This window comes from Mesoplodon densirostris, chromosome 11, assembly GCF_025265405.1.
Source record: "Mesoplodon densirostris isolate mMesDen1 chromosome 11, mMesDen1 primary haplotype, whole genome shotgun sequence".
In the NCBI taxonomy this organism is placed as follows: Eukaryota; Metazoa; Chordata; class Mammalia; order Artiodactyla; family Ziphiidae; genus Mesoplodon; species Mesoplodon densirostris.
This window is the reverse complement of record NC_082671.1, coordinates 77726461-77740795: the sequence shown is the minus strand read 5'-3', so window position 1 is coordinate 77740795 and position 14335 is coordinate 77726461. Positions and strand designations below refer to the sequence as shown.

At 49.3% G+C, this 14335-nt stretch overlaps 1 protein-coding gene across 4 annotated transcripts in view; it reads left to right on the top strand.

Moving 5' to 3' along the window:
- The window catches only part of CHST11 (carbohydrate sulfotransferase 11), a 285840-nt gene that overhangs the window by 220540 nt on the left and 50965 nt on the right, over window positions 1-14335 (top strand). For 2 of the 4 annotated variants that reach the window (XM_060112569.1, XM_060112568.1), the window contains exon 3: window positions 2956-2985. The exons of the other annotated variants lie outside the window; for them this stretch is intronic. In XM_060112569.1, the coding sequence (XP_059968552.1) occupies window positions 2956-2985 (30 nt within the window). The remainder of the gene's footprint in view (window positions 1-2955; window positions 2986-14335) is intronic. 4 annotated transcript variants of the gene reach the window in all.

Genomic DNA, 14335 nt, shown 5'->3' with positions numbered 1-14335 from the left:
CTGAGGAGCTTTCCCAGTGCTCTGAGGCAGAACTGGTCTTTTCCCTCCTATGTTCCCATAGAGCTTTGCACATCATTACCCATCTTGCCAGCTACTGTGCAAACTCTTCCGGAGCATGACCCGTCCTCATTCACCTCTGTAGCCTCAGGGCTGAGGGCCGTGTCTGGCATATAGAAGGTGCTTAATTAAAGCTTTTAATGAATGTCTCCCAACTCCTTCATTGCTGCACTTACCTGTTCAGCACAGGTACCACCGCCACCCAACTGTCCATTGTTTGTTGAGGAAGTTTTCTGATGAGCAAATTAGTGCCGGAGACATGATTGAAGGTTTGTTTAATCTTAAGAAAACGAATTAGTTTTTAAAGAGTTTAACGTAGTGTGTGCCAATGACTTTTTAATCAGGAAATCTTATCTCAAGCAAGCACTCTTTTGCGTTTACTCTATTTTTCAAAGTAATTCTACTGAATGTTATCAAATGTTGTCTTTATTTCATATCAAGCTTGTCCTAGTCCATATGAATTAGAGAAGAGTCCTCACTTGCTATCTGGTCAGTCCCTATTAGGCACCCTAAATGACCGGGCTGTATTTTAGAAGCTCACTGTGGTCAGTCCAAAGTGAGATGTGCAAAATACACACTGAATTTCAAAGACGTGGTACCCTCAAAAAGGAAAATCCCTCGTTAATATTTGTCACATATTAATGACATATTACAACAATTATATTTTGGATCTACTGAGTTAAGTAAATGGTTAATTTCACCTGTTCCTTTTTACTCTTGATGTGGCTGCCAGAATACTGTAAAGTACTAGCGTGGCTCGCATTACATCTCTGTGGGACGGCGCTGGTCTGCATTGTTGAGTCACGGAGAACAGGGTGCTTGCCTCCCGGTAAATTTCAGACAGTCGGTGTTCATTAAGTGTCTGCTGGATGAATGAATGAATGAGGTTGATCACTAACACATGGCTTCCTCTTATCTACTGTGGGACCTCAGACAAGCTGTTTCACTTCCCTGGGCCTCAAGTTTTCTCATGTGTAAAATAAGCAGAGTAACCGGAGCCCTGTTATCTGCTTCCAGTTAGATCTCTTCAGTGAGTTGGAAAAAGGATTTTAGTTCTCTACTTCCAGGGACTGCAAAACATTGCTCACTGGGGGCAGGAAGTAATGGTGTCCCCAGCTTACTGAGTGGTGGGGTCAGAAGCCCACTGGGAACCCTCTATAGTTTCATCTTCTGTTGCAGCCCTTCCTAGATTGCCTCTTGGTCTCCCTTAGAACCAGGAATAGTCTTGCTGCAATTGCCCGTCTTTCTTACAGCTGTCCCCACATAACTTCTAGAATTTATTATTCATTTTTATCCCATCACACGTAATTAATGACTCAACGCTAGCAATATCAGATTAAACATCAGTGAGGTTGTTTTCCCGCTCCTACATTTGCACTGAAAATTATATATTCATGAGGCCATGTGGTGGTCAAAAGGGCAATTAACAAAGCCAGATCATGTAGGTTCACATCCCTCCCCCCGCATCTTACTGGTTATGTAACTTTGGGCAAGTTAACCCAATACCTAATTTTCCTCATCTGTAAAATGGGGAAAATGCTAATAATTAACTCCTGTAAGATGGAGAGGGTTATATGAAAATAATGTATGCAAAGCAATTAGCACGGTACCTGGCACCTGGTAATATATTATTATATATAATTAATTATATATCATAATTCATATATATATATGATTATGCTATTGATTTCATTTTCAAAACCTTTATTCCATACCCACGCTGGGCCAGCCATTATTGGGATATCACCCCATATTCCAGAGAGAGAAAGTTTTCCCCCCATTATAGCAGCTTTTAGGGAAAATGGCATAGCAAAAAGATTAAGGGTGTAAGCAGTCATAAGATTCAAAAAGGAAGAGTCAGAGGGGCTGGCCAGGCAGAATGTAACAAGAATAACAACAACAGCAATCGTAATAATAATGCTAACTGCCTTCCATGGTCTAGTCCCATTACACGTTCGTTAAACGTGTGGTCTCATTTCATCTTTATAACTACTCCATTTGACACAGGGAGAAGCGGAGTCTCAAAGGCTGAGTCCAGGGTTGACCAAGTGAATCCAAACTCAAGTCTTTCTGCCCACAAGTCCCCTGCTTCTTCTACCACCTCCAATCCTCTCCATTCAAGTGATGGGATCATTTCTTCTGATGTGTCTGAAAATCTTCTTTTCCTATAATAAGCCATTTTCCTCCCCAGCATTCTTGAAAACCAGGCAAAAACAAATCACTGAGGTTGAAACCAGAAGACTGCCACTTTGTGTGAAGCATGCCCCTCAGGCACACCGTGGGTGGGCTGTCCTTGTAGTATAAGAGGGGTCTGGTGATGATTAAAGCTGGGATGGTGGGCTGAGCTACCTGGGTGAATGGAGCTCCCTATCATGCAGGAGTCTAGCAGAGGCTCAAGGTGCAGCATTCAGGAATGGTCAGCCTTTTGAGAGACCGGCGAGGTCCCTCCAGGTGAGACTTCAGGATGGAAAGTCAGGGATGCAGCAGGAAATTAGACAGGAAGCCGGGACCTGGGCCGCCCCAAGCCCGGTCTGCATGTTCAGTTCTGGTGAGAGTGGGCAGGGAAGGTGGAGCCTGACGCCCACTGCGGTGCTGGAACACGGCAGGGGCACAGCCATGTGACCCTGGCCACAGACTGTCCTATGGTTCCATCCCCCAGCCCTGGGCTCCAGTGTTTCTCCAGGCCGACGTCTCCTGGGGTTGGGTCAGGGTGGACTCAGCAGACACTCACTCCTGAGTGAGTAGCCAGGCTGGGCTGGGGCGGGCAGGACTCACAGGTTCACGTGCTGCACCAAGCTCATGGTCACGTGGGTGCCAAGCTCACCGTGGATTCTAAAACGTCCACCTTTTATTCGTTTGACAAGCAGGCTGAGAATTTCTTCTCTCTTCCATTTTCAGAGATCGTTGGAGAGAGTTTCTCCACCTTGGGTAAGTCACGATAGCGTCTTCTTTGCCTGCCATTTACAAGTTGTCTGTGGCCCACTTCAAAGACACCCTAATGCCAGCACCTTCTAGGCGCTCGGTAAATAATAATTGCTAACAGTTGGGGAGTGCTTCACTCTGCGACAGACATTGTTCTAGATCATGCTCTGTACTATTTCACTGAATCCTCTCAGCAGTTCTGTGAGAGTTCACAGCAGTCCTGATTTATAGATGTGGAAACTGAGGCACACAGAGGTTGAGTCCTTTGCCCAAAGTCACACAGCTAGCGAGGTCAGAAACCCAGGCGGCCCTGAACCTGAGCGCTGAACACAGACACGAAGCTGCAGACCTATGGGACGGGTGTTGGAGAACTGAGCCCAGGTGATTCCCCAGGGTCCATCAGGAAGCTTCAGGAAGGGCTCAGACAGCCCTTTGTGCCAGGAGGTCGAACGACCACCAGCCCACTGCAGCAGGTCGTCTCTCTCCCCTGTCCCTCAGCTCCTTCTCTGAATCGCCCCTGCCCCCAGCAGTGTCTTAAAACATGTTGGAAACATTAACTGGTCCCCTGCTACTCGCCCTCGCGGGTGTTGGCTCAGACAGTGCAGTTTCGATATCTTTCCAAGGGCAGACAGCGGGTCAGTGAGAGTCGATAATGGATTCCAGCAGATTGGACACCGATCAGATGGAATGCGAGCCTGGCGTCCACCTCCTCCTCGTGCACTAGCAGCTGCTGGGCGCTGCCCCCAGGGAGGGGCCTGGGCCCCGGGGCGCCTGGGGGCGCTCAGCAGGCGGGTGGTCAGGGCTGATCTCCTGGCCGCTCAGGCTGTCTCAGCATCTTCCCTTGTCAACATGCCCTCCCATGCCTGCTGGTTCTTGGAAACTCGCAGGGCTGGGGCTGTCTTTTTGTTCCCTGCTGCATTCACTGCAACAGTGCCAGCCCGTAGTAGGTGCACAATAGGGTATTTGTTGAATGAAGCATCGGTAGTTCCTGTTCAGAGCATTATTTGGCTGACACATGGGCCCCCTGGGCTCCAGTCTTGTCTCCCCATCTGCTTCTTGGATGTCTTCACTGGACGATGCACATTGAACGTGCCAGGAGCTGCCGAAAGCCGCTCAGCTCACATCTCCCACCTTGGCGCCTGGTAGCCCCCTCCTTCCAGCTGCTCAGGACAGAATCCTCAGAGCCCGTGTGGACACCCTCTTTTCTCATGCCACATGTTCAGCCAAGACACAGTTGCCCTCAGCTCTGCCTTCAAAACAGACCAGGAAGGCAGTGGCTTCTCCCCACCACCTCTTGCTGTCTCTTTCCTACAGTCTCGCCTGGACTATCCTTGCTTCCAACCTTTTCCCCACCAAAGAACATTCTAATGCTTTAGCCAGAGCTGTTCTAGAACATAAGTCAGATCACGTCACTCCTGCACTCACACCTCCACCTCACTGTGAAGGGCCACGTCCTCCCCGAGGCCTGGGAGGCCTGGCGCTCACCACCCCATTCATTCCAGGCTCCCTGTGCTTCCTCGGACACGCCAGGCACACGCCCAACTGGGCTTTGTCTTGCTTCTCCAGATACACTGTGGTTAGCTTCTGAGGAATCACTTGTGATGCTTTGAGGATTAATGAGTTAACATGTGAAAAGCATTTAGGACAGTGCCTGGCTCATTAGCTTTTAGTTACTGCTGCAGGCTTATCGTGGATCCTCGGGGCCTAATTCATAGCAGACTCTCAGGTTGGTCAATGGGCTGGCTACCTGTCCAGGGCCTGGCCCAGTGCCTGGCACCAAGTGGGAACTCAAAGGTTTGTTGAACTAAAAATGTAGAGGTCAGGCAGTGCACACCCCGCCTGGTACAGGCCATGAGAACTGAACAGTTTGAGAAGCAGTTGGGAGCCCATCAGTTCTGCGTCCTCTGAGGCAAAATCTCCTGCCTGCCATCACTGCTCCACCAGCCTGGGGAACTACCCCTGCTTGGGTCCCTTCCCCAGGGCCTAACCCTTACTTCCTGGCTCCAAGCTCAGACATCAGGAAAGCCAGGACTAAGGTCTCCTGGCAGGAATTGAACCCCTGACCAAGCTTATGGGGTGGCCGAGACCGTGGGGAGAGTGACCAGGTGACCAGATGGAGGCAGCTTCCCCTGCAGAGATGATCCCTTTGTGCCGGGCTTGACTGCCCTCCCCTTGGGCGCTCAGGTTCAGCCCAAGCGTTCTGGGAATTGCTGCTGGTCAGGGAAGGGGGAGTGCGTTGGGACCGTCTGCCTCGGCTGTCACCGCTTCTGGCCTTCCCTTTCTTGACCCCTCCACTGGAAGCTTTTGCGCCAAAGAGTCTGAAGATGAAGGCTGTGGCCCGAGTCTCTCTTGGTCTCTCTCCAGGGCAGAAAAACCTTGTGAATCTGCTCTGTTTAGAGTAGCTTCTAATTTGAAGCAGCTGCTGTCCCCAAGCAAAACCACTCTGTTGGTGTCCCAGAACGCCAGCCTTCAGAGGTCTCCCCTGGTTAATTCGACCTGGCTGTTTGTTCCTGAGGTACAGAGGGAAATGGAGGGTTGTTGTGTCCCCTCCCAGGGCCCCCTTGTCCCCTAGGACCACCCCGAGAGGCACGCAGAGCTGCACGCCCAGCTTCAACCGCAGGGCACCCGGTAGCGGGTATTCAGTGCGTGAGAATTTCTGCCCGTTTATGTTCCATGTGCCCCAGTGTGTTGGAAAACAAAACGCATGGAAACTGCTTATAAATAAAACTACACCATGAAACTGCCCTCCCACTCGGAGGGGTTGACCCAGCTGTTTGTCAGAGAAGCATCTCTGCTGCTGATGCACAACACGCCCTTTTTAGGCAAAACAAAGAACAGCGCTCTGTGCCCACGGAGCTTGCTTTTGGAAGGATCTTGGTTTGGGTCATCTGGTTTATGCAACGTTCTTATTTTTTTTTTAATTTTATTGAAGTATTGTTGGTCTACAATGTTGTGTTCACTTCTGCTGTGGAGCAAAGTGACTCAGTTATACATATATGTATTCTTGTTCATATTCTTTTCCATTATGGTTTATCACAGATATTGAATATAGTTCCCTGTGCTATACAGTAGGACCTTGGTATCTCTCCATCCTATAGATAATAGTTTGCCTCTGCTAGTCCCAAACTTGCAGTCCTTCCCTTCCCCCCTCACCTCCCCCTTGGCAACCACAAGTCTGTCCTCTATGTCTGTGAGTCTGTTTTTGTCTTGTAGATATGTTCATTTGTGTTGTAGTTTAGATTCCACATATAAGTGATATCATATGGTATTTGTCTTTCTCTTTCTGACTTACTTCGCTTCGTATGCAACATTCTTATTTTGTGAGTGAAAGCATCATGGTGGGTTTGAAGTCAGGGAGACCCAGGTTTCCGCTCCAAATCCGTCACTTACTCACTGCATTTATTATGTCTCTCTGAGCCTTCATCTTATCATCTCTAAAATGGGAATGATAATACACACCTTGCACAATTTCTGAGAGCACTAGAGACCATGTTGGTACAGAGCCCAGAGCATAGCAGGTGCTCAGTAAATGGGAGTGTTATTCATTGACCCGTGCAACAGCTATTTAGTTTGAGCACCAGTTGTATACTAGCTAGGGAATAAAAGTGGCCCTTGTAGAATTAACATTCTAGATGAGGAGCCAGATAACCAGATAAACAAGTCAAATAGGTAAGTCAGGAGGGAGGGCTGCAGTTTACGTAGTGTGTGCAGGGAAGGCTTGCTGAACAGATGGCATTTAAGCAAGAATCTAAGGCAGAGAGGGAGCTGGCCACGCAGACAGCCCTGGAGAAGTAATGCCAGCCTCGAGGGGGGGGCTTGCCCACCATCTTTGCTGCTTTGTTTTTTTTGCGGTACGCGGGCCTCTCACTGTTGTGGCCTCTCCCGTTGCGGAGCACAGGCTCCGGACGCACAGGCTCAGCGGCCATGGCTCACGGGCCCAGCCGCTCCGCGGCATGTGGGATCCTCCCGGACCGGGGCACGAACCCGCGTCCCCTGCATCGGCAGGCGGACTCCCAACCACTGCGCCACCAGGGAAGCCCCATCTTTGCTGCTTTTGACGTGAGCTTTCCTGCACGTGTTCTCTGAGCCCCACTGCCTGGCCGCCTGCCCCTTCATTGCTGAGCCTCACTGAGCAATCGAACCACCCTCCGCAAGATTGACTGTGTCTTCAGGGAGTTTGTCTTAATAACAGAATTAATCAGACCAAACGTTATTTTATTTTAACATCTTTATTGGAGTATAATTGCTTTACAATGGTGTGTTAGTGTCTACTGTATAACAAAGTGAATCAGCTATATGTATACATATATCCCCATATCTCCTCCCTCTTGCGTCTCCCTCCCACCCTCCCTATCCCACCCCTCTAGGTGGTCACAAAGCACCGAGCTGATCTCCCTGTGCTATGCGGCTGCTTCCCACTAGCTATCTGTTTTACGTTTGGTAGTGTATATATGTCCATGCTGCTCTCTCACTTCGTCCCAGCTTACGCCTCCTCCTCCCCGTGTCCTCAAGTCCATTCTCTATGTCTGTGTGTAAGTCAGAAAGAGAAAAACAAATACGTATGCTAACACATATATATGGAATCCAAATGTTATTTTGAAATGTTCCAGGGAAAGAATGACTATGCGCCAGTGTAGGGCTGCCAAAGTCTAATATGGAGCACTTGGGGCAACATGCAGCTAAAAGGCGAGGGGAAAGCAGGGCTGGAGAGCGATGGATAGAATCGTGACTGGTGTCTGAATCAAGGTCAGTTTCTAACCTTTGACAGTGGAGACTGGAGACAAAATACAGGATAGCCCTTCTCCCCTGCCTCTTGCCATGGCCAGCTCCTTTTCATCACTCCAGTCACCTCCTCCGGGAAGTCCTCTCTGAGCAGCCACTTGAATTACCTTCAGAGATTTTGTTGCCACCTGACATTATCTTAAGTGTTTTGGAGTTCGTGGTTTCTTTTCTCCTTTAGAATGAAAGTGCCAGGAGGGCAGGAAACTTGTTTCCCGAGAACCTAGACAAGTAGTTGGCACATAGTAACCGCTCTATGTTTGTTTGGTAAATGGATGGATGAAATTGCTTTATATAGAGCTGGGGGAGGGAGGAATCACTGTAGACCAGTGTTTTTCAAACTGCAGGTTATGTCCCATTAGTGGGTTGCGACATCAGTTTAGCTGGTGTTTAAAAAAATGAAATAGAAAAGAATTTAAAATATCAGAGTGCATTACACATGGTAAGGGTCAGTATTGTTTTAAGAAAAATGTATACATGCATGTACCTATATCCCATATATATGCAATGACATACTTTATTTCTCACTGTGGAGTAGTCAGAAAAGTTTGAAACTCAACAGTGAATTCTATGTTTTCTCAGGCTCGATCTTCAAAAGGCACATTCTTCCCTCAGAGACTGTAAACGTAGTTACATAAAGTTTATATTCTGGGGCCCCAAAGTCAAACTTTAAGAAAAGGTTCCTTTGTTTCCTATTAACTGAAAAAAATGAATAATTTTCTGCTGTAGAGGGGACCCAATCTCCTAAGTCTCTCCTGACATGCATGGGGTTATTTACACACTCGCACACCCATATACACAGTCACGCAGATACACACCCAGCCACATACAAGCACACACTGACACATACACACATGCACCCAGACACATACACACTGTATACACACACAAACACACACTCGTACACACAGACATGAACACACAGGAATACTCACAAATATATACCTATAGATACAGACACACATGTACACAGTGACACACAGATACAGACCCATTGATGTATCCACGGACACAGAAACAACATAAACAGACACCATTATAAATATGCACATGTGTGCACACACATACACTTATATCCACTCAGGAACATCCTTACTTTCTCCATTTTGTGCACAGTGCCCCCCTCCACTGTGGAGACTCCCGGGCCATTTTCAGACAGGCACTCAGGCAGGGGCACCCGCAGAGCCCAGCCTGCCCCTGACCAGCGTCCACGGGTAGTCAGGCTGGGCGAGTCCACAGGCTTTGCAGGGGCAGACCTGCATTTGAACTCCCACTGACTGGCTGAGTGACCTGGGTCAGAATCCTCCATCTCACAGAGCCTGATCCCTGGGAACTGGGGTAGGTCACACCTACCTCACAGGGGTCAGGAGGCAGTGGAACGAGCTGAGAGCGGGCATGGCGTACTCGCCAGCTGCCCCAGCAGGAGCGTCAGGACCCACTGTGCCCCTCTCTCTGTGTGATGTTGGACCAGCTCCCTGGCCCATGTTTCTTTTGTAACAAGGGGATATCGCCTCTCCGGCAGAATCCTTGAGAGGAGGACCTAAGATCCACAGGAGGATGCGGGCACAGTGGCTGGCGAAGCTTGTCCCGCACTTTATCCTGCATCTTCCCCCATACCCCCATCCAGCCCACACCACCGCGTGCTGTCCTCTGGGACCACACAGAACCCAGGCTGGGCTCTCCCTGGAAAACCACTCTCTCTGCCATTTAAAGATCCTCCTTTGAAATAACATCTGTAACTTTGGGGATGGATCCACTCTCACTCCTGCGTTATAAAGAGCAGCTTCCCCATCTCCGGGAGGCTCTGGTATGAGGATCCCATGTTACCTGCATTGGGGCCCCCCGGGGTCTCCCTGGGGCACATCAGTTGGAAAGATTGTGTCATTTTTACCTTCACAGTTTCATGGCCTCTGGCCATAGGGGAGGAAATGACAAGAGTCGTGAACGTAGGGAAAGAGAAAGGTCACCAGGATGGAGTGGGATGGCGGTCCTGGTCCAAGGACAAGGCACGTCCCCACAGAGCAGCCAGGGTGGGGAGGTATAACGCATCCCAGATATCTTCTGCCTTACATTTTGTTTTGCCTCCAGAACAATACAGAGCAGCAGGTGTCAGTGACAAAGAAACTGAAAAATGAAGAAATGCATAAAACGTAAGCAGAAAACAGCAGAGTTTGTCTGCCACCTGGCACTGCCTCCTGGCCGTCCCAAGCCCCAAGTCCATATGTGGGGAGCTCGTGAACTGCGCTGCCCACAGACCCGCCACGCGCCCCCATGGGCTCCACGGCATCCTCTCTGCTTCCCTCTGTCATCAGCCAACAAATGAATGTTTATTGAGTCTCTGATATATGCCCGGCTCACACCAGGTGCCTTTGGGGACAGGAGAGTGAAGGAGACAGACACCGCCCTCGTAGAGGTTTTCAGATGTTACCTGAATCATGACACTGCCACTGCCAGGCATGCTGGGAGATTTGTTTCTCTGCCAGTTCAGGGCAGAGCTGGGGAGGCTGAGTGAACTGGTTCAAACAAAGTGGTTAACTGGGCACATCTCATTTAATCCTTACCTCCTTCCTCAGAGGAAGGGGCTGTCGAAGAACCCAGGAAGTTGCAGGGCTGGGATGTCTGGTCAGCAGGTATGGTTCTTTCATTTAGAAGCCAGTCACAGAGAAACACATACTACTGTATGATTCCACTTCTGTGAAATGTCCAGAATCGGCAAATCCATAGAGGCAGAAAGTAGTTTAATGATTGCTTAGGGCTGGGGGGGCCAGGGGCTTGGGGGTGATAGCTAAGGAGAGCGCTGATAGGTACGGGGTTTCTTTTTGAGGTAATGAAATGTCCTAAAATGAATCGTGATGATGGATGTCCAACTCTGTGAATATTGAAACCCATTGAACAGGACACTTGAAATGGGTGAGTTGTATGGCATGCAAATTTTATTTCAAAAAAGCGAGTTTTCGATGTTTCATTTAAAGTCGAGCCCTCTCCCTCCCACTCGGCTGGCCTGCTCCTGCAGCTGGGGAACAGCTGGATCAGGTTCTGCTCTCTCTCTGCCTTGAGCTTTTAAGTGAGGGGGGCGGGAGGAGTGGGAAAGATGCAAGAAGATTCTTGCACGAATTACGCAGTCTTGATTGCCCTGGTCTCTCTCTAGGCCCAGCAGATGCTCCCAGCAGGGTCTCTCTTTCGTGGGTTGTTTGGAGACTTCTCTGTCCCTACGGATCTCCCACCTCCTTTTTCCATAACGAGGCTCCGTTCCAGTTTGTCGCTGCCACCTCGTGCCTCAGGATTGGGAATAGCTACCATGCAGGTGGCCCATGCACGGCACGGGGACCATGCAAGGGGCGAGCCTTGAGGGCCCTCCTTGAGTGGGACCCCCATCTGGTCCTTGGGAAGCCACATCCATCTCTTCCCTGATGAAGTCTGAGAGGGCGGCCTGCTCTCCAGTTCAGCAAGCATTATCTGTTGTCAAAGCTGCTAAGAAGTGGCAGATTTGAGCCCCAGACATTGGGTAGATGTGGCCCCATAAATGGTGGGGAGGCACATATATTAAATTCTTTGGTGATGTCAAAGCCGCCCTCCCTCAATTTAAGATGAGGGGGGACACCTCCCAGCCCTCTCACTTGGGTGTGTTTGCAGGTGGGATTTTGGCTCTTCAACAGATCTCTCCGGTAAACCACTGTAAAATCTCTTTCCCATCTCCTAAAACTCTACTCTTTTGTGTTGACGTGGGCAAGCCTGGGTGGGATTGTGGGTCGGGTTAAGAGTTGGGCCACTCAGAACTTGGTGCCTCCTTTGCAAAGTCTGCCTATAGTCCAGTACCTGCTTTGTATTGAGCCACCTTATGTATAAGGTAGCTTCGTGCTTCATTGGAAATTTCCATTTCAATATCCTGAGGCAATTAAAAAATATTTGCAGGAGAGGGAGATCATATTCTCACATCTTCCCTGGAGCGGCCGTGTCGTGTTCAGTAAAACCGTATTCATGCCAAGATGAGCTTGTCCACTGCATACATTTCCTGAGATGCCCCATAAATGCTTTTTAAAGATGTTCCTTGTCAAACGGTGCCTGAAGTTTCTAAATGGATTTGATGTTTTTCACTTGTTTATGGATGAGCTTTCTTTTGTAGGAGGTCCCAGTATTTTCTTGCCCCACTGAGACACCATTTGAATAGGTTATATATCCAAATAAATAGCAAACGCTTTTAAGAAAAATAGAAAGTTGATGTTGCGGAATTACGCTGGAGTTTTGATCTGTTTGCTGGCACATTTGTCCTGAAGCTTCTGGTGAGGATGTCACAAGAAGACAGTAGAAAACAGCATTAGAAATTATCCCCCCTTTTCTTCCTCTGTGAATAAACAGCCAGGCTCTTTTTTTTTTTTTTTTTTAATGCCCTTAGTGTTGATTTTACAATCTTGGGAGGGACCCAAGGACAACATCAGCCAGTTTATAACTCAATCCAACTTTGGGGGTGGAGGGTGGTGGCGGAACTAGGAAAGGAGAAGTTTATTCTCTTCTCAGCCACGTGTCATTTTTTTTTTTTTTTTTTTTTTTTTCCTGTACGCGGGCCTCTCACTGCTGTGGCCTCTCCCGTTGCGGAGCACAGGCTCCGGACACACAGGCTCCGCGGCCATGGCTCGCGGGCCCAGCCGCTCCGCGGCATGTGGGATCTTCCGGGATCAGGGCACGAACCCGTGTCCCCTGCATCGGCAGGCGGACTCTCAACCACTGCGCCACCATGGAAGCCCCCACGTGTCATTTTTTAAGCAGTGCCTTCAAGGGTGAATTTAAAAGGGACTTCAGAGGGCAAAGTCGAGTTGGCATCCAGACTCTTTGCAGATGAGGGCTGCTTTTGGAAACAACTTTAAAAGGAAACAACTAAAACACAGAACCTTGATGAAAACCCTGCGTCGCTTGGTTCTGAGTTCATCTTAGACTCAGGATCTGACCTGTTGGCCCCGTCTCTCTCCAAAAAGGAAAAATGAGAAGCCACCATAGATGGAAAAATCTTCCTTGAAACTTCAGCGTGGTCTATCTGGTGCTTTCTCTGACCCCAAGAAGTTAACTTTATGGGAGGGACGGGATGGTGGGCACCAGACGTAGGTAGGAAAGGAATATCTCAGGGAAAGCTGAGTCTCCTTGGAAGTGTGTTGATTGGGTGTGAGGGTAAATGAAGGTTGGGCTGGGTGGGGTCAGGAATGAGTTGTTAGGATGGAAAAGTCACACCGAGAGCTTCTGTTTATCAAGCGCTCACTCTGTATAAGGCATTGTGTGAGCATTTTATACAAATGGTCTCATCTGGTTTCTTTGAGGTCAGTACTGTTATTACTCTCATTTTACACCTGAGGAAACTGAGGCACAGAGGAGCCCAGCTTCCCCCAATGTCCACAGCCAGCTGAGAGGTAAAACTAGGATTTGGAGGCTGCTTTCAGAGCCCCTCTTTTACTCACCTTCCCTGATGAGGTAAGAAGCAAAAGGAACAGATGATACCTTTTTTTTAAAAAAAAAAAAACAAGCAACCTTGGGTTTTTTTGTTTGTTTTTTGTTTTTTGTGCAGTACGCGGGCCTCTCACTGCTGTGGCCTCTCCCGTTGCGGAGCACAGGCTCCGGACGCGCAGGCTCAGGGGCCATGGCCCACGGGCCCAGCCGCCCCACGGCATGTGGGATCTTCCCGGACCGGGGCACGAACCCGCGTCCCCTGCGTCGGCAGGCAGACTCTCAACCACTGCGCCACCAGGGAAGCCCCAGATGATACCTTTTGATTGTGTATTTACTGTGTGCCTGATATAAAGCTCCTCACACCAAACTCACCTCTTATCTCTACTTCCTCTTCACAGATGAGGAAATTAGGACCCAGAGAGTTTAGGTAACATGTCCAAGGTCACACAGCTAGAAGGTAGTGGAGCTGAGATAAAAATCCACGTTCGTCTGGTTCCAAAGCCCACACAGCCACCTTCTCCCAGAGCCACTGAATTCGAGGCCTGGGGAAAAGTTTTTGGTGTGAAGATAGCTGGGCAAGTCTACAGTGATCCGCTGTTAGCCCTCAGAACTCATGGCCCGGAGGAATCCTGGTTAGCCAGAGCCTGGTGCCCTCCACAGTCCCTCTGACGCCGCATGTACATTCTTTAAGCTGACGTCATCGTTCTTTAAACCTCTCCTCTCTCCTCACGGGCACAAATGGCCTTTTCTCCTGGGCTGAATGGATGGGGGCCGTTTCTCTCATTTTATGGGGTGATGCCAATCTGAGCTCTGAGCAGCGTGGCTGGGTACTTCTCGTCAGCTCTGGGGGCAGGGGGTTGTTATTTCAGGGGACGGTCTTCTATTGTTTTGTGCAAGCACGCCCTGATTCCCTTCCTACTTCCTGCTATAGGACCCCAAGATAAATAAGAAAGTGCACTCGCTAAAGGACCCCAGCCCCTCATTCCTGTGGCTGAGCTGTGAGGACCCAGAGAGAAGGCATTCTTAGGTTCTCCTGGGAGCCACAGAGCTCAAACCGTGCCTTGTCAACCAGCCTGGCCGTGCTGTTCTGGGCGCTCAGCCTCTTCAAACACAGGCCAGGCTGTGGTTACTTCCAACCCAGGCC